This window comes from Scyliorhinus torazame, chromosome 19, assembly GCF_047496885.1.
Source record: "Scyliorhinus torazame isolate Kashiwa2021f chromosome 19, sScyTor2.1, whole genome shotgun sequence".
Lineage (NCBI taxonomy): Eukaryota > Metazoa > Chordata > Chondrichthyes > Carcharhiniformes > Scyliorhinidae > Scyliorhinus > Scyliorhinus torazame.
Window position 1 is genome coordinate 132799721 of NC_092725.1, and position 22484 is coordinate 132822204.

General features: G+C 47.3%; 1 protein-coding gene across 9 annotated transcripts in view; it reads right to left on the reverse strand.

Annotated features, from left to right (window-relative positions):
* LOC140396535 (suppressor of tumorigenicity 7 protein homolog) overlaps window positions 1–22079 on the reverse strand; it is a 258308-nt gene extending 236229 nt beyond the window's left edge. For 2 of the 9 annotated variants that reach the window (XM_072485251.1, XM_072485255.1), the window contains exon 1: window positions 21876–22058. In XM_072485251.1, coding sequence (XP_072341352.1) covers window positions 21876–22026 — 151 coding nt within the window. In that variant the 5' untranslated portion in view covers window positions 22027–22058. Of the gene's footprint in view, window positions 1–21875 lie in introns of all 9 variants that reach the window. The other 7 variants (XM_072485261.1, XM_072485259.1, XM_072485252.1 and 4 more) reach the window with 7 other exon arrangements.
* Window positions 22080–22484: the final 405 nt, after the last annotated feature.

Below are 22484 nucleotides of genomic sequence, written 5' to 3' on the forward strand. Positions count from 1 at the left end.
CTAAATTTCCTCAGGAAACTAAGGAAATTCAGCATGTCCACTGTTATAACCTGCCTACTGATGATTGGCTGGGGACTAATGACTATCCCACAATCCTATGGGAGTATGAACTTCCCCAATGAGGGGGGCGGAGAAACTCCTACTATAAATAAGCTGGCCAGTCCAGGAACCAGGAGGAAGGAGAAGGTAGCAAGGGAAGTTACTGCTACTGTTATGTATATATTGTTATAGTAAATAAACGTTATTATTTTGTATCCTTAAACTCGTGTTGGATTCTTCGGGGCCCTTACAAAATCCACATTAACTCTAATTTTTAAAGATGCATCATAGAAAGCACCCTATCTGGCTGCATCACAGTCTGGTTTGGCAACTGCTCAGCCCAAAATGGTAAGAAACTACAGAGCGCTGTGAACACCACCCAGTCCATCACACGAACCCGCCTCCCATCCCTGTCTACACTACTCTGTCTACACCTCCCGCTGCTTTGAGAAAGCGGACATGCCCCCACCCGGATTATTCACTCTTCCAATGGGCAGGAGATACAAAAGTCTGAGAACACGCACAGATTGAAAATCAGCTTCTTCCCCGCTGTTACCAGACTGAATGGACTGAACTGATCTCTCCACATATCTTCTCCACTGAGTAGCACTACACTCAATGTCTATGTATTTACATTGTGTATTTATCGTATATTCTATGTTTTTCGTGTATGGAATGATCTGACTGGACTGTACGCAAAACAATACTTTTCACTGTACCTCGGTACACGTGACAATAAATCAGTCTCAGCAGGTCTGACAGCATCTGTGGAGAGAGAACGGAGCTGACGTTTTGAGTCTGGATGACAGCCAAAGAATCTTCCAGACTCAAAGTTAGCTCTGCTCTCTCCACACAGATGCTGTTAGAACTGGCGAGATTGTCCAGCATTTTCCGAGTTTGCAATCACACTTCACCTTTAACATAGAAATAGGTGCCAAGGAACTCCACAGAGTCATAAAAGAGATAGCTGAGGAAATTGTGGAGGCATTAGTGATCTTTCAGGAGTCACTGGAGGCAGGAAGGGCCCCAGAGGACTGGAAGGTGGCTAATGTAACACCACTGTTTAAGGGAGGGAGGCAGAAGATGGGAAATTGTAGGCCGGTTAGCCTGACTTCGGTCATTGGTAAGGTTTTAGAGGCTGTTATTAAAGATGAGATCGTGGAGCACTTGGAAGTGCATGGTAAAATAGGACTGAGTCAGCACAGCTTTGTCAAAGGGAGGTTGTGTCTGAAAAATCTGTTAAGAGTTCTTTGAGGAGGTAACAAGGAAGTTAGACAACGGAGAATCAGTGGCCGTGATTTATTTAGATTGACAAGGTGCCGCATAGGAGACTGTTAATAAGTTAAAAGCCCATGATGTTAAGGGTAAGATCCTGGCATGGATAGAAGATTGGCTGACTGGCAGAAGACAAAGAGTGGGGGATAAAGGGGTCTTTTTCAGGATGGCAGCCGGTGACTAATGGTTTGCCTCAGGGGCCTGTGCTGGGACCACAACATTTTACAATATACATTAATGATCTGGAAGAAGGTACTGAAGGCACTGTTGCTAAGTTTGCAGATGATACAAAGATCTGTAGAGGGACAGGTAGTATTGAGGAAGCAAGGGGGCTGCAGAAGGACTTGGACAAGCTAAGAGAGTGGGCAATGAAGTGGCAAATGAAATACAATGTGGAAAAGTGTGAGGTTGTGCATTTTGGAAGGAGGAATCTAGACATAGACTATTTTCTAAATGGGGAAATGCTTCGGAAAGCAGAAGCACAAAGGGACTTGGGAGTGCTTGTTCACGATTCTTTTAAGGTTAATATGCAGGTTCAATCGGCAGTTAAGACGACATATGCAACGTTTCAATAAGATCCCCACTCATCCTTCTAAACTCCAACGAGTACAGACCCAGATACCTCAAACATTCCTCATACGACAAGTTCTTCATTCCAGGGATCATTCTTGTGAACCTCCTCTGGACCCTATCCAAGGCCAGCACATCCTTCCTTAGATATGGGGCCCAAAACTGCTCACAATACTCCAAATGACTGAGATGAGGTGAATCTTTGGAACTCCCTACAACAGAGAGTTGCGGATGCTCCATCATTGAACACATTTAAGGCTGGGATAGACAGATTTTTAGTCACTCAGCGAATTAAGGGACATGGAGAACGGGCGGGAAATGGAGCTGAAGCCCAAGATCAACCATGCTCATATTGCCAATATTGTCGTCTATTTTATTTTTCCAACTTCTATTCACAGCCCCTCAAAATCAGTTTTTCTTAATCTATTAATCAGGTTTTCATTATACTTACCAGTATGTTCTTCTCTCTCATCATCTTAATGCATACTACATTATGGCCACTAATGCTCATATGTTCCTCTACTTTTACTTCTCTTATCTGCTCTGGTTCAGTTTCCATTTCTAAATCCAATGGACACTGTTGTTACATTTTAGGGTAAAAGAGAGTCCTGGGTATTGTGGGAACTCCATTCCCTTCTCCACTCGACCTATCTCTTCTGTCAAATGAATATCAAGGTGCTGTGTAGTTGAAATCCCTCATGATTATTATTCTACATTATGTATTCAATTCCCCAATTTGCCTGCGTAGTTCTTGCTCCACCTCCCTTCCACCATTCAAAACTAACATGATTTGCCACTCTCAGATCTGGCTGTTCGCTAAATTTACATTAAATTATGGATTCTGAGGGTGGGAGTTTCTGGCCCCATCGCAAAATTCCCACCCAAAGTCAACAGACCCATGGCTGGTCCATAAAGCTTTCCCTCCCACCCATGACCATTCCTGCCATAGGCGGGACCAGAAAATCCCAGCCTAAGACTTTTTCCACAATTGACTTTAGACTGCCTGGTTTGAATATGGATGTCATTTTTGACTCCTTTCTTTTTCTTTCTGAGCGTTGTTCTACCAATTCCGTCTCATCTTTCACCCTGGCACAGGTGAGCAAACGCGTGTGAAACTCCACAGTTTTGCTCAGGGCATCACTGCCCACCTCGCGCTGGTCCAGCACTTTTCATTTATTTTAACTCCAGCGCCCGAGAGCTCCTTCTACCAGGATGTTTAGACAACATGTAATGGAATTTCTGGATACCCGATTCCCAATTCTATACAAAATTCCCTGTTCCAGCGGCCACTTTCCAAGGGAAATAACATTAGTCACTGGAATGAATTAGTCACTTAAGTCAACAAAATTATTATTTTTTGTTTGAATTATGTGTGGGCAGGTTCCTGGCAATGAACATACTCCTGTTTGGCTTTCCTGCTTCTCTTTACTTATGGGCTGCTTAATCTGATCCTGTCCACAAATTAATTCCTGAAGGGGAGAAGCGGTATCCTTACAATTGTAAACCACACATCAGAAGTGAGTCATCATCTCCACGGATCTGAAAACTGTTCGTGAATGAGCAAACAGGGTCAGCATGTTCAAACAAGGCTGAATGTCCTTTATTAAATTCACCCATCCAGAGAAACGGCAATATGTAGACGTTCGATTTTATTCAAAACGCTCAGCCTGATTGAAGTAGGTAGGAGCGCAACGTTCTGTGATCCATTTGATTTCCAGGTGTACTAACTCACTCACTATGCCACAGGGTGCCAAGATAACGATCCATAAAAATGCCTCAAATCGCTCTGAAAGAAACAGGTATGGAATGGAAACAAATTGTTTTCCTCGTGGGGAGAAAATAGGAAGACAGTGAGCTGCTTTCAGATAACTAAAACAAGAGGTCAACTTCTCACAACCTTGCTGGGATTGGTTCAAGAACAGCACTGACAAAGGTATTCAAAGAGGGACTGAGGGGGCTATGGAAAATGGCTGTACCAGTTATACTGATATAGGGCTTAGTCAAGAATTTAATTGACGCCATATTTAAATTATTTTCTGCTTCTATTTCTTTTTTTAAAAATATATTTTATTCAAGATTTTTTGGCCAAACATAACAGTACGTAGTGTTTCTTTTAAACAACAATAAAGCAATATAAATAACAGTGGCCAGTTTTAAACAAATAAATAAATAAATATGAACAGAAACAAAAACCAAACTAAATGGCAACTGCCTTGTCAAAAATAAATACACTCCAAAGATACAATCTAACAGTCCAATATACATTACCTAAAACAAGTGCCTATACATATACAATAACATCCCTGAGAGTCCGTCCGATTCCTCTCCCCCCCCACTCCCCCCACTGGGTTGCTGCTGTTGTCTTCTTCTTTTCCATTCCCTCTATCTTTCTGTGAGGTAGTCGACGAACGGTTGCCACCGCCTGGTGAACCCTTGAGCCGAACCCCTTAGTACGAACTTAATCCGTTCTAACTTTATAAACCCTGCCATGTCGTTTAACCAGGTCTCCACACCCAGGGGTTTGGCTTCCTTCCACATTAACAATATCCTGCGCCGGGCTACTAGGGACGCAAAGGCCAAAACATCAGCCTCTCTCGCCTCCTGCACTCCCGGCTCCTCTGCAACCCCAAATATAGCCAACCCCCAGCTTGGTTCGACCTGGACCCCCACCACCTTCGAAAGCACCTTTGCCACCCCCACCTAAAACCCCTGTAGTGCCGGGCATGACCAGAACATGTGGGTGTGATTCGCTGGGCTTCTCGAGCATCTCGCACACCTATCCTCTATCCCAAAAAATTTACTGAGCCGTGCTCCAGTCATATACGCCCTGTGTAACACCTTAAATTGTATCAGGCTTAGCCTGGCACACAAGGACGATGAGTTTACCCTACGTAGGGCATCAGACCACAGCCCCTCCTCAATCTCCTCCCCCAGCTCTTCTTCCCATTTCCCTTTCAGCTCATCTACCATGATCTCCCCCTCGTCCCTCATTTCCCTATATATGTCCGACACCTTACAATCCCCCACCCGTGTCTCTGAGATCACTCTATCCTGCACCTCCTGCGTCGGGAGCTGCGGGAATTCCCTCACCTGTTGCCTCGCAAAAGCCCTCAGTTGCATATACCGAAATGCATTCCCTTGGGGCAACCCATATTTTTCAGTCAGCGCTCCCAGACTCGCAAACGTCCCATCTACGAACAGATCTCTCAATTGTGCTACCCCTGCTCTTTGCCATGCTCCAAATCCCCCATCCATTCTCCCCGGAACAAACCTATGGTTATTTCTTATCGGGGACCGCACCGAGGCTCCCGTCCTTCCCCTATGCCGTCTCCACTGCCCCCAAATTTTAAATGTAGCCACCACCACCGGGCTTGTGGTGTATTTCTTCAGTGAGAACGGCAACGGTGCCGTCACCATAGCTTGTAGGCTAGTCCCCCTGCAGGACGCCCTCTCCAATCTCTTCCACGCCGCTCCCTCCTCTTCTCCCATCCACTTACACACCATTGAAATATTGGCGGCCCAGTAGTACTCACTTAGGCTCGGTAGTGCCAGCCCCCCCCCTGTCCCTACTGCGCTGCAAAAATCCCCTCCTCACTCTCGGGGTCTTCCCGGCCCACACAAATACTCTTCTCGATTCTTTTGAAAAAAGCCTTCGTGACCACCACCGGGAGGCACTGAAACACAAAAAGGAATCTCGGGAGGACCACCATTTTAACCGCCTGCACCCTACCTGCCAATGACAGGGACACCATGTCCCATCTCTTAAAGTCCTCCTCCATCTGTTCCACCAACCGCGTTAAATTAAGCCTATGTAATGTACCCCAATACTTGGCTATCTGGATCCCCAAGTACCGAAAGTCCCTTGTTACCTTCCTCAATGGTAAATCCTCTATTTCTCTGCTCTGCTCCCCTGGATGCACCACAAACAACTCACTTTTCCTCATGTTCAATTTATACCCTGAAAAATCCCCAAACTCCCCAAGTATCCGCATTATCTCTGGCATCCCCTCCGCCGGTTCCGCCACATATAGCAACAAATCATCCGCATACAGAGATACCCGGTGTTCTTCTCCTCCCCTAAGTACTCCCCTCCACTTCCTGGAACCCCTCAATGCTATGGCCAGGGGCTCAATCGCCAGTGCAAACAGCAACGGGGACAGAGGACATCCCTGCCTCGTCCCTCTATGGACCGAAAATAATCAGACCCCCGTCCATTCTTGACCACGCTCGCCATCGGGGCCCTATACAGCAACTGTACCCATCTGATCTACCCATCTCCAAAGCCAAATCTCCTCAGCACCTCCCACAAATAATCCCACTCCACTCTTATCAAATGCTTTCTCGGCATCCATCGCCACCACTATCTCCGCTTCCCCCTCTGGTGGGGGCATCATCATTACCCCTAGCAGCCTCCGTATATTTGTATTCAGCTGTCTCCCCTTCACAAACCCAGTTTGGTCCTCATGAACCACCCCCGGGACATAATCCTCTATCCTCGTTGCCACTACCTTGGCCAGAATCTTAGCGTCCACATTCAGGAGGGAAATAGGCCTATAGGACCCGCATTGCAGCGGGTCTTTTTCCTTCTTTAGGAGGAGTGATATCGTTGCCTCTGACATAAGTCGGGGGCAGCTGCCCCCTTTCCCTTGCCTCATTAAAGGTTCTCATCAGTAGCGGGGCCAGCAAGTCCATATATTTCCTATAGAATTCAACTGGGAATCCGTCTGGTCCCGGGGCCTTCCCCGCCTGCATGCTCCCAATCCCTTTCACTACTTCCTCCGTCTCAATCTGTGCTCCCAGTCCCGCCCTCTCCTGCTCCTCCACCTTAGGGAATTCCAGCTGATCCAGAAAGCACATCATTCTCTCCTTCCCATCTGGGGGCTGAGCTTCATATAATCTTTCATAAAATGCCTTGAACACTCCATTCACCCTCTCCGCTCCCCGCTCCATCTCTCCCACCTCATCTCTCACCCCCCCTATCTCCCTCGCTGCTCCCCTTTTCCTCAGTTGGTGGGCCAGCAACCTGCTCGCCTTCTCCCCATATTCGTACTGTACACCCTGTGCCTTCCTCCATTGTGCCTCTGCATTACCCGTAGTCAACAAGTCAAATTCTACATGTAGCCTTTGCCTTTCCCTGTACAGTCCCTCCTCCGGTGCCTCCGCATATTGTCTGTCCACCCTCAGAAGTTCTTTCAACAACCGCTCCCTTCCCCTACCCTCCTGCTTTCCTTTATGTGCCCTAATAGATATCAGCTCCCCTCTAACCACTGCCTTCAGCGCCTCCCAGACCACTCCCACCCGGACCTCCCCATTATCACTGAGTTCCAAGTACCTTTCAATACACCCCCTCACCCTTAAACACACCCCCTCATCTGCCAATAATCCCATGTCCATTCTCCAGGGTGGACGCTGTTCTTTTTCCTCCCCTATCTCCAGGTCCACCCAATGTGGAGCGTGATCCGAAATAGCTATAGCCGTGTACTCCGTCCCCGTCACCTTCGGGATCAGTGCCCTTCCCAAAACAAAAAGGTCTATCCATGAATAAACTTTGTGGACATAGGAGAAAAACGAAAACTCCTTACTCCTAGGTCTACTAAATCTCCAGGGGTCTACTCCTCCCATCTGCTCCATAAAGTCCTTAAGCACCCTAGCTGCAGCCGGCCTCCTTCCGGTCCTGGACCTCCATCTGTCCAGCCCTGGGTCCAGCACCGGATTAAAATCTCCACCCATTACCAACTTCCCCACCTCTAGGTCCGGGATACGTCCTAACATACGCCTCATAAAGTTGGCATCATCCCAGTTCGGGGCATATACGTTCACTAAGACCACCGCCTCCCCTTGCAATTTGCCACTCGCCATCACGTATCTGCCCCCACTATCCGCCACTATGGTCTTTGCCTCAAACATTACCCGCTTCCCCACTAGTATAGCCATCCCCCTGTTTTTTGCGTCTAGCCCCGAATGAAACACCTGCCCCACCCATCCTTTGCGTAGTCTGACCTGGTCTATCAGTTTCAGATGCGTCTCCTGCAGCATAACCACATCTGCCTTAAGTTTCTTTAGGTGTGCGAGTACCCGTGCCCTCTTTATCGGCCCGTTCAGCCCCCTCACATGATCAGCCGGGTTGGGGGGCTCTTTACCCCCCCCCCCCTTGTCGACTAGCCATCTCCTTTTTCAATCCAGCTCCTCACCCGGTTCCCACGTAGCCGTATCTCCCCCCAACGGTGCCCTCCCGCCCCGACCACCCCACCCCATACCAGCTCCCCCTTCTCCCCAGCAGCAGCAACCCAGTTACCACCCGCCCCCCCCCCCCCCCCCCCCCGCTAGATCCCTCACTAGCGTAATTGCACCCCCCATGTTGCTCCCAGAAGTCAGCAAACTCTGGCCGACCTCGGCTTCCCCCCGTGACCTCGGCTCCCACTGTGCGAGGCCCCCTCCTTCCTGCTTCCCTGTTCCCGCCATGATTACCATAGCGCGGGAACAAAGCCCGTGCTTCCCATTTGGCCCCGCCCCCAATGGCCGGCGCCCCCAGCTCCTCATCCTCCCTCCCCCTCTCCCCCAGGGGATGGGGAAGAGAGAAGTTACAGGGTCACAGGATTAACAACTTGGGAAATCATCTCTTACCCCTTTTCCCCCCCCTCTTCACCCCATATATTCGCCCCACCACTTTGTCCCAAACGTTCTTTTTCTAGCCCGCTTATTCCAGTTTCTCCTCGACAATAAATGTCCACGCCTCTTCTGCCGTTTCAAAGTAGTGGTGTTTCCCTTGATGTGTGACCCACAGTCTTGCCGGCTGCAGCATTCCAAATTTAACCTTCCTTTTGTGCAGCACCGCCTTGGCCCGATTAAAGCTTGCCCTCCTTCTCGCCACCTCCGCACTCCAATCTTGATATACGCGGATCACCGCGTGCTCCCACCTACTGCTCAGAGTTTTCTTTGCCCATCTGAAGACCATCTCTCTGTCCTTATATCGGAGAAATCTCACCACTATGGCTCGAGGAATTTCTCCAGCCCTCGGTCTTCGCGCCATAACTCGATAGGCTCCCTCCACCTCCAACGGGCACGTCGGGGCCTCCGATCCCATTAACGAGTGCAGCATCGTGCTCACATATGCCCCGACGTCCGCCCCTTCTGCACCTTCGGGAAGACCAAGAATCCTTAAATTCTTCCTCCTCGCATTATTCTCCAGCACCTCCAGCCTTTCCGCACACCTTTTGTGTTGTGCCTCGTGCATCTCTGTCTTCACCACCAGGCCCTGTATGTCGTCCTCATTCTCAGCAGCCTTTGCCTTCACGGCCCTGAAGCTCCTGCTCCTGGGTCTTTTGCTACTCCTTTAGCCCTTCAATCGCCTGTAATATCGAGGCCAACAGCTTCTTCTTCATCTCCTTTTTAAGTTCTTCCACGCAACGCCGCAGGAACTCTTGTTGGTCAGGGCCCCATATTAAACTGTCTCCTTCCGACGCCATCTTGCTTTGTGCTTGCCTTCCTTGCCGCTGCTCTAGAGGATCCACCGCAATCCGGTCACTTTCCTCTCCTTTTTCCATCCGTGTCCAGGGGGGATTCCCTTCTGGTTTACCGCACAGTGTTTTTAGCCGTTAAAATTGCCGTTGGGGCTCCTATCAAGAGCCCAAAAGTCCTTTCCACCGGGAGCTGCCGAAACGTGCGACTTAGCTGGTCATCACCGCACCCGGAAACCCTCTGCTTCTATTTCAATATGACTGTGCAGCTTTGTTTAAAAAAGGGAGAGCAATCAGAATAAAGATGTGCAGTTAAATGGTCACAAAGAACGCGATGCTTCATCCGTGTTAGCTGTAAGCGCAAAGGGCAACGTGGGGGCAAAACTCACGAGAATCGGAAAAGCAGATTCGCGACGGGGAATTCACGTTTTCTGATTTTCTCCACCTTTCACCGGTGACGTAACGGTAATTTCAAAACATTTGAATAAACCTTTGTATAATTAGCGAGCTTCTACCCGCCCCCCGCTTTCCCCACATTTAGAATTCCACCCTCGATGACATCACATCGGCAAGGTTTACAACTGCTTTTTGAAAACATGCAGCAGTCGAGGAAAACCCGCCATGGGTGCATGCGTGCCAGGCCGGTACCGTCAGGGGGGAGGCCCTCTGTGGAGCTCCACTGGGGGGGGCCTTTTGTGTGTGAGCGGGGTTTGGGGGAGGGATCTCCCCTGGCACATATTGGGAGTGAACTGCCCCAAGTAATTGAGGTTTTTTTTAACGAAAGCGGAAAGTTATCAATGAATGACTTTTTAAAAAGTTTTTTTACACATCCCATTGTCACTATGGTGCTTGTTACTTTTATACGGTGAATGGGCATGGAAATGCTATAGCATGGCATAGGGGGCTGGAGGGTTTTGTTGGGGCATATTTTTGCATGGGATGCACTAGGGGCCATAGGGTTTGTTGGAGGTGGGGAGGCTTGGCATGAGGAGCATATGGGTTGAGGCATTAGGTGGCATGGTTGAGGCATAGGAAGTGTATGGACGATAGTGGTTTTGAGGGGTGAGGGTTGGAGGGCCTTTATTTTTTTATTATAACTGGGACTAAGTGTTTCAGGTCTGTGGCCTTAATAGAACATAGAACATACAGTGCAGAAGGAGGCCATTCGGCCCATCAAGCTTGCACCGACCCACTTAAGCCCTCACTTCTACCCTATCCCTGTAACCCAATAACCCCTCCTAACCTTTTTGGTCACTAAGGGCAATTTCTCATGGCCAATCCACCTAACCTGCACGTCTTGGGACTATATTGAGACTGTCTGCTGCATTTCATTTTTGATTCGATACAGATTAAGACTAATAGCAACATGTGAAAGTTTCATAGAAACAACCTGCCGATCAATCGAATGTACTGAACCTCAAAGTGTATTTCCAGATATTGTCTCTCTCTCCCCCCACGCCTATCAATTCCTAAGCCAGACTAACCAACCCAGTCCATGACACCTGCCATTTGACTCATTCTCCAATGTCCCTCCCATTCTGAAGTGTTTAGCATTCAGTCAGTAACTTCCACACAAAAGAACTCACTATCAGAGAAACAGCAGCAGCAAACCCACTCCCCATCAATCTATAGAATAGCTGGTTCATACTTATTTGTGCAATGCTCGATCAAGGAAAATACTCAGAAAGATCAGCAAGATAGCCATTGTTTTCTAGGTGCCCATTCAGCGCCTCTTCCCCAAATAACAGCATCTCAACTAATCCTTGAACACTTCAGGTTTCTGTCTCAGAATTCAGGAATGCCATTCCAGGATTAAAATCAGTCTTTGCTTGAAGAAGTGCTTCCCGATGTCAGGCCAGAGTCTGCCTTTTTCGAGCTTGTTCCTATGTCCCATTGTACTGCCGTTGTGCTGTGACCTAAAATAGTATATGGATTTAGTCTTCCATTTTCTATTATTTTATAGCCCTCTGCAAAAGGTCCCCTCTCATTCTAATGTTCTCTGCAGCACTTCACACAAGATGGACGTTTCTTTTGTGCCCCTGTGGCCAGAACTGAACGCAGAACTCAAGTCATACCCTGATCAGGGACTTCTACTCCATTGATTTGTCAGGATAATCCAGCCTGTATTTCCTCTATTGATAGGTGGCACCTTTTAAGTTTAGAAATTTTTCAACATCTCTCCTAGCTAACTCATATCTCCCATTTCTGCTTTCAATATGCAACTCCTTTCACCCTACCCGTGGTGATCCTTTTCACAGTAAACTCTGTCTCAGTCCTTTCACAGTTTGTTGGACTTGACCCACCACCCTTCCGTATTTTGTATCATTTGCAAATGTGGCTAATTGAGACATAGGGCGCGATCTACCCACCGTTCATGCCAGCGGGGTACTCCGGTCCCACGCCGTCACGGGAAATTCCGTTATCAACGGCGGGATCGGTAAAACTCCGCCGCCGAAAAACACGCAGCAGTTTGGTCGGTAAGTCTTGGCCGTAATCCTTTCCAGTTTTAACCTCCTCAAAGTTAATTTAAATAATCAGTAACAATGAGTTCCATTCAGAGTATGCTTTAAACACTGGAAGATAATAATAATCTTTATTATTGTCATAGGTAGACTTACATGAACGCTGCAATCACGTTACTGTGAAAATACCCTAGTTGCCACGCTCCGGCACCTGTTCGGGTACACGGACGGAGGATTCAGAATGTCCAATTCACCTAACAAGCACATCTTTCAGGACTTGTGGGATAAGCGGAGTACCTGGAAGAATCCCACGCAGACACGGGGAGAACGTGCAGACTCCGCACAGACAGTGACCCAAGCCGGGAACCGAACCTGGGACCCTGGCGCTGTGAAGCAACAGTGCTAGCCACTGCGCTACCGTGCCACCCACGAACAGGGTAAACTGCACTCTACAAGTTAAATTAGTCTGTTAAACAGTGAAATGATGCGGTTCAGTCCAAGAAAATGCACTGAACCGTGATGCGCTACATTGCTTTATCAGAATCACAAGGCAGTGAAGCATATTATTCAAAATTTCATACGTGCACATGTACAGGAGCAAGGATGTCTTACTACAGCTGTACAGGGCCTTGGTGAGAGCACACCTGGAGTACTATGTACAGTTTTGGTCTCCAATATATACTTGCCATAGAGGGAGTGCAGCGAATGTTCGTCTGAGTGCTGCCTGGGATGGCAGGATTCTCATATGAGGAGAGATTGGGTCAACTAGGCTGTATTCACTGGAGTTTAGAAGAATGAGAGGGGATCTCATTGAAACGTATAACATTCTGACAGGGCTGGACAGACTGGATGCAGGGATGATGTTGCGCTTGGCTAGGGCAACGGGTCATGGTCTCAGGATACAGATAGGCTATTTAGGACTGAGATGAGGAGAAATGTCTTCACTCAGAGGGTGGTGAACCTGTGGAATTCTCTCCCATGGGAGACCGTAGGGACCAGGTCACTGAACGTGCTTAGGAAAGAAATAGATTACTACCTGGACACTAAAGGGGAGAGCGCGGGAATATGGCATTAAGATAGAGGATCAGGCATGATAACACTGAATGATGGAACAGGCTCAAAGGGCCGAATGTCCGACTCCTGTTCCTATTTGCTCTATTTCATTGTTTCTAAGCGAGCTTAAAATTTTAAATATTTAAAACACTCATAATATTTAAAATATTAAAGAATTAAAAATGTATGTTCAACACTGACTAGACTAAGCCCTTCTCTGCATAAAATAGACTATTACTAGACCATTGGTAACTGTTTTTACAAACGGCATTCAGCACAGTCTGGAGATCACATTACAGCAGTGAATAACAGGCTTTACAATAATATAATAATAATTGCTTATTGTCACGAGTAGGCTTCAATGAAGTTAACTGTACAAATTCTTCCAAACAAAATCCTGATAACAACTGTACACGCAACAAGAGTTTGTTTAAGAAATAAACATGGGCGAGACCAACGATGGGAGATAAAAGTACAGACAAATACTTTAATTCAAACACGCTGGGATGTTCGCAATCCAATGCAGATTGGCAAAAATGGGGTGACGGGTAAACAGGGTTGGGATACAAGTGGGAAGGTTTGAATGAGCCAATGGCCATGGGAAATGCGAGAGAAATAGAGTTCCACGGTTACAAACGCATAGACGAGGGTTTCATGAGCATCTAGGCCAGGGCAGGCGATGTTACGGAGACGTAACGGAGATGGAGTTGGCAGCCTTTGTGATGTACAGGGAGCGCATGGCGATGGAATTCTATCTCAAGAGTTGAATACGACTCCAAAGTCTCTGGGCGTCACATTAAAAGGGTGCCCATCATCACTGACCCACCATTGGAGAACGAAGGTGCCCCTCCTGAAAATGAAGGCAGATCTCCACGAGCACTCGGAGACTGGAAAAAGGACCTTCTGAGAACGAAGGTGGATCTCCTGGAACATTCTGAAACTCTTCATATCCAGAACTCCTCAAAACACGCAATTGGCAATAATTACTGACAAGATCCATGGAAGCCAAAAATCAGGGAGAGTTCTTTGTTTTATGTAGATGCACTCTATGTATAATATAAATGTACACACCAAGTCGCGCGCACATTACAAATGCATACAGAGCAATATAGATCACATTAAGATAAGTGGACATTTGTATTTTACAATACAAAGTGGGAAATGATGCCATAAAAACAAAATGCAAAGCAAGGCACTGTTTCTCACCCTCCAGGAATAGGAATTAATGCCACTTTGAATCGTCAGGTATTTCTCACTTCAGAGTCAATATCCTCCAATAAATCCATGCAAAATTTTATATTTACATATTTGAAACAACCATTTAAAACTAAATGGACTAAAAGCCTGCCTCGAGTGTTGGTTAAAACAAAGTACTGCAGAAGAGAAAAGTAGGCACCAGCCCTACCATTATCGCCATGGAAAATCCCATGTCTACCCGGGCTACTTCTAACTCATGTTCTCGAATTCCACCCAAGTCACCTCACACACTCGGGGAAGCTTCAATGCAGGTTGCTAACCGGTGAATTTGTTAGCCAATTTAGGCATCTGTTTTTTAATTGATTGTTCTTCAACTTGCAAACTCTAAATTGATCCTTACATAGAAATGTAGGGACTGGCGTGGATCATTCAGCTCCTCACATCATCCTTTGAATATTGGAAAACCTGTACTTCAACTCTATTCACCCACGTTTGTTCCCATCCCATGGTCGCCATACCCAACAAAAATCTATCAGTTTAATTTGACCTAAAACACAATCCTTTGCGAGAGCGAGTTTCCAATTACTACTACACTTTATGAAAAAAGGTGCTTCCTGATTACACACACACAAACGGCTTCGCTCTAATTTTGAGGTTTCGCACACTCTTTCTAGATTTCCCCACCAAAGGAAATAGTTTTTTCTCTATTTGTACCCTAGCCAATATCTTGCTTACGTGACCCTGAACTTGAGGGAATACTGAACAGGTTTGTGGAAACATCCTCATAAGTTAACCAAAGTTTTAAGCCCTGGTATCATTCTGGTGAATCCGTTATCATTCTGGTGAATCCGCACAGTATCCGGAGGCCAATATATCTTCCCTGTGGTTCAATGGTGAAAACTGAAGGTACGGTACCGTACTCCAGCTGAGGCCAAACAAAGGCTCTGTGCAACTGAACCATCACTGCTTCACTGTTGTATTCTAACTCCTTTGAGATAAAGACCAATATTCATTGGGCTTTTAGATTCAATTTGTAGCTCTGCTCTAGCTTTTAAGGATTTATGTACATGGGCACCTAAACCCCTTTGCTTCTGCTACAGCTTCCAGTCACTCAACATTAAGAAGATATTCTGATTCATCTTTCTCAGATCCAAAGTAAAGACCTCACAGCTCCCCATATTAACCAGCATCTGCCATAGCTTTACCCATTCACCTATCTGTCTATGTTCCTTTCTACGTTCCTGTTCCCATCCACATAACTGGCACATATGGTGAAAAGCTGAGACTCCAGCACATATATGGGGAACACGACTTGTCGCATTCTGCCAGACAGAGAATGAGCCCTTTTAATCGCTCCTCTTTCCATCCCATTTGCGATCCAATATTCTTCCAGGATCACTTCTAAGGGGCTGCCTTTCCTGGTTGACAAATCCAGGTTTCACCAATATTCCCAGATACCTGTCACTAGGCTTTAGCCCCACAGCTGCTCCTTGTTCTTGCCCCAGTTACTGAGTGTCCATCCTTGTGGCTATGGGACAGAATTTGGTGCAGTGTTCAAGTTAGGTCTGATCAGAGCTTCTTTATTCGTTCATGGGATGTGGGCATCGCTGGCTGGGCCAGCATTTGTTGCTCATCCCTGAGGGCATTTAAGAGTCAACCACATTGCTGTGGTTCTGGAGTCACATGCAGGCCAGATCAGGTAAGGATGAGATTTCATTCCCTAAAGAACATTAGTGAACCAGATGGGTTTTCACGACAATAGTTTCATGGCCATCATTAGACTTTTAATTCCAGGTTTTTTGTCTTGAATTCAAGTTCCGCCATCTGCCCTGGTCGGATTCAAACCCATAGCATTACCCTGGGTCTCTGGATTACTAGTCTAGTGACAATAGCATTGGAAAGGGTGCAGAGGAGATTTACCAGAATGTTGCCTGGTATGGAGGGAAGATCTTATGAGGAAGGCTGAGGGACTTGAGGCTGTTTTCGTTAGAGAGAAGAAGGTTAAGAGGTGACTTAATTGAGGCATACAAGATGATCAGAGGATTAGATAGGGTGGACAGTGAGAGCCTTTTTCCTCGGATGGTGATGTCTAGCACGAGGGGACATAGCTTTAAATTGAGGGGAGATAGATATAGGACAGATGTCAGAGGTAGGTTCTTTACTCAGAGAGTAGTAAAGGCATGGAATGCCCTGCCTGCAACAGTCGTGGACTCGTCAACACTAAGGGAATTCAAATGGTCATTGGATAGACATATGGACGATAAGGGAATAGTGTAGATGGGCTTTAGAGTGGTTTCACAGGTCGGTGCAACATCGAGGGCCGAAGGGCCTGTACTGCGCTGTAATGTTCTATGTTCTAATACCACTGCGCCACTACCTCCCCTAGAACTGGACACAGTTCGCAAGATGGATCTGACTAGAACTGGAAGCAGTGTTCGAGGTAGGTCTCATCAGAAATGGACACCGTTCATTAAACTGTAACAATTGCCGAGTTTGTCATCTTTCAATGCTGTATTTATAAAAGGAGGCCCTTGTCATGCAGTGGGTTTGGATCTCTACCTCTGAGGCCGAAGATCTGGGTTCAAAGGGCAGCATGGTAGTGTAGTGGTTAGCACCGTTGCTTCACAGCATCAGGGTCCCAGGTTCGATTCCTGGCCTGGGTCACTGTCTGTGCGAGTCTGCAAGTTCTCCCCATGTCTGCGTGGGTTTCCTCCGGGTGCTCTGGTTTCCTCCCACAAGTCCTGAAAGACGTGCTTGTTAAGTGAATTGGACACTCTCAATTCGCCCTCTGTGTACCCGAACAGGCGCTGGAGTTTGGCGACTAAAGGATTTTCACAGTAACTTCATTGCAGTGTTAATGTAAGCTTACTTGTGACAATAAAGATTTTTTTTTTTTTTAAAGTCCCACTTGAGGACTTGATGGCCAAGAAAGGCCTGTTCATAAAGTGGCCAAACCGGTCGAGTAAATCCTTCCAACGTTCGTCAATAGCAGGCAGCAAGAGTGGGACAGATTTCTGATCCCGTGCGGAAAGAAATTGGAGCCCCTACTATTACGATCCATGATTTCAGGTTACATCATGCATGTAAAAATGCCACAGCAACTCGGACTCATTAGAGGGGTGGGGGCTGGTTTCTTTCAGTTAGCTGGACATCTGGTGTGGATCAGATTGGTGCCACTAGCACGGGGTTTGATCCCGGTTCTTGCTGGGGTGCATTCGAGAATTGCCTCCTTGCTCTACTCATGGCGGAGATTGTGGCACCGTGGCCCAGAGCTCCCTTCGGGAAGTTAACTCAAAAAGAGTGCAAATATAAAACAGGAATTTTATCTCTATATCACTTTTTAAATATATTATTACATTACCTGGGCAAGGTGGATATTTAGCAACGATGCACTGACCAGGCCTTTTGAATTTGTTGTCATGTCATTTCCTTCAAGCAACATTTATTTAAATACAACAAAAAGAAAAGTCTGTTTGCTCTTTGCCCCATTTTTCCCCTCACCATTTGCTCCTCTGGTTTTTCCCCATTTATATCATCAGTCAAAGGGACACCCAACCTCATCCGAAGTCTTTTCTATCTACCTCACCGTCCCTCCCAGCGGTTAGGAAGTACATGAGAGTAAAGCTGAGTGATTCTCTTGACTTTCTCTCCCTCAATCACAAAGTCATGCATCATAGTTAAATATCACTTCACAATGTACAAGCTGAGATCTAAAAGTCAGTATGTCAAAAATTGGAAACTTGAAGTACAGTACTATTTGGTAACATAGCACCCACCCTTACATCTTCTCAAGTAGAAGGGTCTAACTATTTACCACCTTTTCCCCTTCATCACTTCACATTACAAGTATAATTATACAAAGCAGTTGCTGTAATGTGCACAACATGCCTTTGATAGAGGACAGTCGGTGATGAGTCAATTATTACAGCTGTTACAAGTGAAAATACCACAAATGGTCCATTTAATATGCAGCACATGATACAATACCATAACATTTTCATTTCAGGCATTCCATGTAAGACAAATTAAGACACTCTCAAGTACTGAAAACACTTAGCAGATGGTACTTTTAATTTATTTTATTTATATACTGCAGTTTAGAGAATCACTACAGTGCAGAAGGCCATTCGGCCCATCGAGTCTGCACTGACCCTCTGAAAGAGCGCCCTACCTAGGCCCACGCTCCCATCCTATGCCCGGAACTCAATAACCCCACCTAACCTTTTGGACACTAAGTGGCAATTTAGCATGGCCAATCCACCTAACCTGCACATCTTTGGACTGCGGGAGAAATCAGAGCACCCGGAGGAAACCCATGCAGAGGTGGGGGAGAATATGCAATCTCCACACAGACAGTGACCCAAGGCTGGAATTGAACACCCCCCTCCCCCGGCGCTGTGCCACCTTGTCTTGCAATTTGCATGTCTGTCTCAATCCAGCTGTCGTATTTCAAAATGTCAAAATTTATATGAAAGAAATATTCCGCTTTATCTTCCGACCGAAACCCAGAAACTTACACGCAACGACCAGTGCAGAATTCCATCACAAACAATCAATCTCTAACTGACTGCGGAATTTATAGGAATTTGGAGCAGTGGTGGGCAACCTGCAGCCCAGGGCTCCAGGGCTCTGCCCACGCACAGAGTTGCTAGACTCCGCTAGTTTCTGTCCACGTAGGGATTTCCCCCACGCCATGGTATTACTAAAGTATTACGCATGTAAAGCAAGGGCACGTGAATAATTATAATCTTTATTGTCACAAGTAGGTTCACGTTAACACTGCAATGAAGTTACTGTGTAAATCCCCGAGTCGCCACATTCCAGCGCCTGTTTGGGTACACAGGAGAATTCAGAATGTCCAAATTACCTAATAGCACGTCTTTCGGGACTTGTGGGAGGAATCCGGAGCACCCGGAGGAAACCCACATAGACACGGGGAGAACGTGCAGACTCCGCACAAACAGTGAGCCAAGCTAGGAATCGAACCTGGGACCCTGGTGCTGTGAAGCCATAGTGCTAACCACTATGCTACCATGGTGAAGTGAGGGGCATACTGATTGCACACAATGACTGAGTGCTGTGCAATCCCTCTGCACCCAAACCAAGTGCTGCTACAGTTCCATTTGTTACTTTTGTACTTTAAGTAAGGCAAGCGTTAATATTTACTTTGTTTTTACCATTTGAAGTTGGTGACTTGGTTATATCAGTGTATGAATGATTAAGCATTTCCTGTAACTGGTTATGAAATATTCAGCAAGTGTTAAGCGTATTTATCGTTATCATGGGGTCACGGTTGGTGCAGATGCCCAATTTCAGTCTTGGGGCCCACTCACAAGCCTAGGTTTCCTATCGCTGTTTTGGAGCTTTTAAAAAGGACAGCTCAGTTTGAACACTGCTTCGTTTTAGCAGCAATAAGAATAGAAGTCAATGCTGAGGTGCGTCACAGAGGAGAAACAGATGTTGCATGAAACCTATTTGTATAAAGAGCAAAGATGACCTCAATGCACAGTCGAAAATATATGTTTCAGAATGGGAGAGAGAAGAAGGCGGAGGATCACCAAGGGAATTCCAGAGAGTAGAGCTCAGTTGGCTGGAGGTGTTCCAATGAATGGAGGAGCAGCAGCTCAAAAAGGGCCAGGGGTTGAGTGCTGCAGAAGATACTTAGGAAGCCGCATTATAGTCAGAAGGCATCCTTGAAAGAGATGAGGCCATGGAGGGATCTGTAAATGAGGACGAGTATTTTGAATTTAATGTATCGAGGACAGGAAGCCAAAGGCTTAAATGACAAGTGGATAGACTACTTCGGGACAACGCATAGGCAGCAGTTTCAGATGAATTGGGCTTTGTGTATGTTCAAAACCTGGGAGGAGAGCCCAGCATAATGCATTGCCTGTTACTATATAACATCCCTCTTCATAAAGTATATAATTTGACTTTCCATGTATAGCTCACAGGAAATCCACTAATCTACATAATTACATGTTTTGTGATTGGTGCGAGCCATGTGGCTACCTAACTGTGGGGCATGAGGTACATTTTCACTTTCTTGTAAATGTTAAATTGAGATCAGTCAAAGCTTTCACTCGCCCAGGCCCCTCTCTTCCTTCCTGCTGAATTCCCAGAGCAACATTATTCCTGCTGGGCTTTTGGCCCTGAAGTTCCACAATTCTAACTGTGTGAAATCTCAGCGGCCCACGGACCCAGCTGCTCGCACATAAACATGAACTCAACCATTGTCAGACCTCAAGCTTATATCTGAGAAAGTTAGGTTTAAGCAGAAAGAAAAATGTATCAAGAGAACAGAGAAAGTAACAATATGGCTGACAAAATAGAGAGGATAGAGCAAAAGAAATACGTTTAGGGCAAAGGGAATTAAGTTTGAGTGGGAGAATCGTGTGAAAACGTGACCGGGCACAGAAAGGGGAAACGAGGGGCACAGTGGCACAAAAGTGAGGGAAACAATAGACTATGAAAATCATAGAATTTACAGTGCAGAAGGAGGCCATTCGGCCCATCGAGCCTGCACCAGCCCTTGGAAAGAGCATCCTACTTAGGCCCAGTCTCCACCCTAGTTATGTAACCCAGCAAACCCACCTAACCTTTTGGGCACTAAAGGGCAATTTAGCTTGGACAATCCACCTAACCTGTACATCTTTGGTCTGTGGGAGGGAACCGGAGCACCCGGAGGAAACCCACGCAAGCACGGGGAGAAAGTACAAACTCCACACACAGTCACCCGAGGCCGGAATTGAACCCGTGTCCCTGGAGCTGCGCGGCAGGAGTGCCAACCACTGTGCCACCGTGCCGCCCAGCAAAAGGGGAGAGTGGAGAAATAACTGGCAGAGAGGGTTAAATAAAAAACAGATGCCAGTGAACAGGGCTAAAAGATCAAGCTAGGCGCTGGAGGGAAGAAGCCCGCCGCCACGTAAACGTCAGCTCAAGTAACAAGAACCGTAAGCAGACCACCCCACCACACAACTGACCAAAGAGAGATTGCCGCTCACTCACACCTGGAGAGCAAGTCAGTTTGCAGAGAGGGTCTGAACTGATGGGCAGCACGGTAGCATAGTGGATAGCACAATTGCTTGTGCTCCAGGGTCTCAGGTTCGATTCCGGCTTGGGTCACTGTCTGTGCGGAGTCTGCACATCCTCCCCGTGTGTGCGTGGGTTTCCTCCGGGTGCTCCGGTTTCCTCCCACAGTCCAAAGATGTGCAGGTTAGGTGGATTGGCCATGATAAATTGCCCTTCCGTGTCCAAAATTGCCCTTAGTGTTGGGTGGGGTTACTCGGTTATGGGGATAGGGTGGAGGTGTGGACCTTGGGTAGGGTGCTCTTTCCAAGAGCCGGTGCAGACTCGATGGGCTGAATGGCCTCCTTCTGCACTGTAAATTCTATCTATTCTATGAACTGGGCAGGTCTGGAGCAGAAATCTATCTGACTGGTGAAAAGAAAAGAAAATAAAATCCCCTCCCGACCTCCAGAAGAAGAATAAAAGGCGAATGGAGAGGTCATTCTGGCCCCTCAGGCTGACAGTGTGGTTTATGAAGGGGGGGGGGTGTTACTGGCGGCGGGCGCTAGGACCCTGCGGAAGAGATGCAGCCTGCGCTCTGTTTGGGGTCTTTACCAGTTTTATTTTTGTCAAACCCGATGGTTTTTATGGTGAGTGTCTTGTTATAAGGGGAGGGGAGGGGAGGGGGGATTTAGCGGGGTGAGCAGTTTCCAGGCTCCCCCCCCATCTCTCTCCAACAACAACAACAACAGAAAACTTGTTGAACTTCTCTCCCCCCCCCACCCCCCCCTGATTTTAATCCTTTTTTTTTTACCTGTGCTCAGATTGTCGTTGATCTTCAGAGGGACCCGCAGGATGTAGACGAGAAAGAGCATCAGGAAGAACCATAGCGTCCACAGGTAGGTCCACGACCAGACGATGCACGACTTGAGCTGCTCCAGCAGGCTGCCGCCGGCTTCAGCCATTTCCCGCCCCGGCTGCGGCTCTCAGCGCGCCCCCGGCGCGCGCGGCCCCGGGGCGCGCGGCCGCCCGCCCGCTCGCTCGCGCAAGCTGGGTCCTGGGCCCCCGTCCCCGGGCTCCAACCCTGCACACAGACCAGACAGGAGGCGGAATGCAGGGAGGCGGTGCAGCTGCACCCAGAGGCTGCAGGGAGAGAGGATTCAAGAACACCGTGCAGCTGCACCCTGAGGCTGCAAAGGTGCAGAGAGAGAGAGAGAGAGATGATTCAAGAACACTGTGCAGCTGCACCCTGAGGCTGCAAAGGTGCGGGGAGAGAGGATTCAAGAACACAGTGCAGCTGCACCCTCAGGCTCCAACGGTGCGGGCAGAGAGGATTCAAGAACATAGTGCAGCTGCGCCCAGAGGCTGCAACGTCGCAGAGAGGATTCAAGAACACAGTGCAGCTGCACCCTGAGGCCGCAAA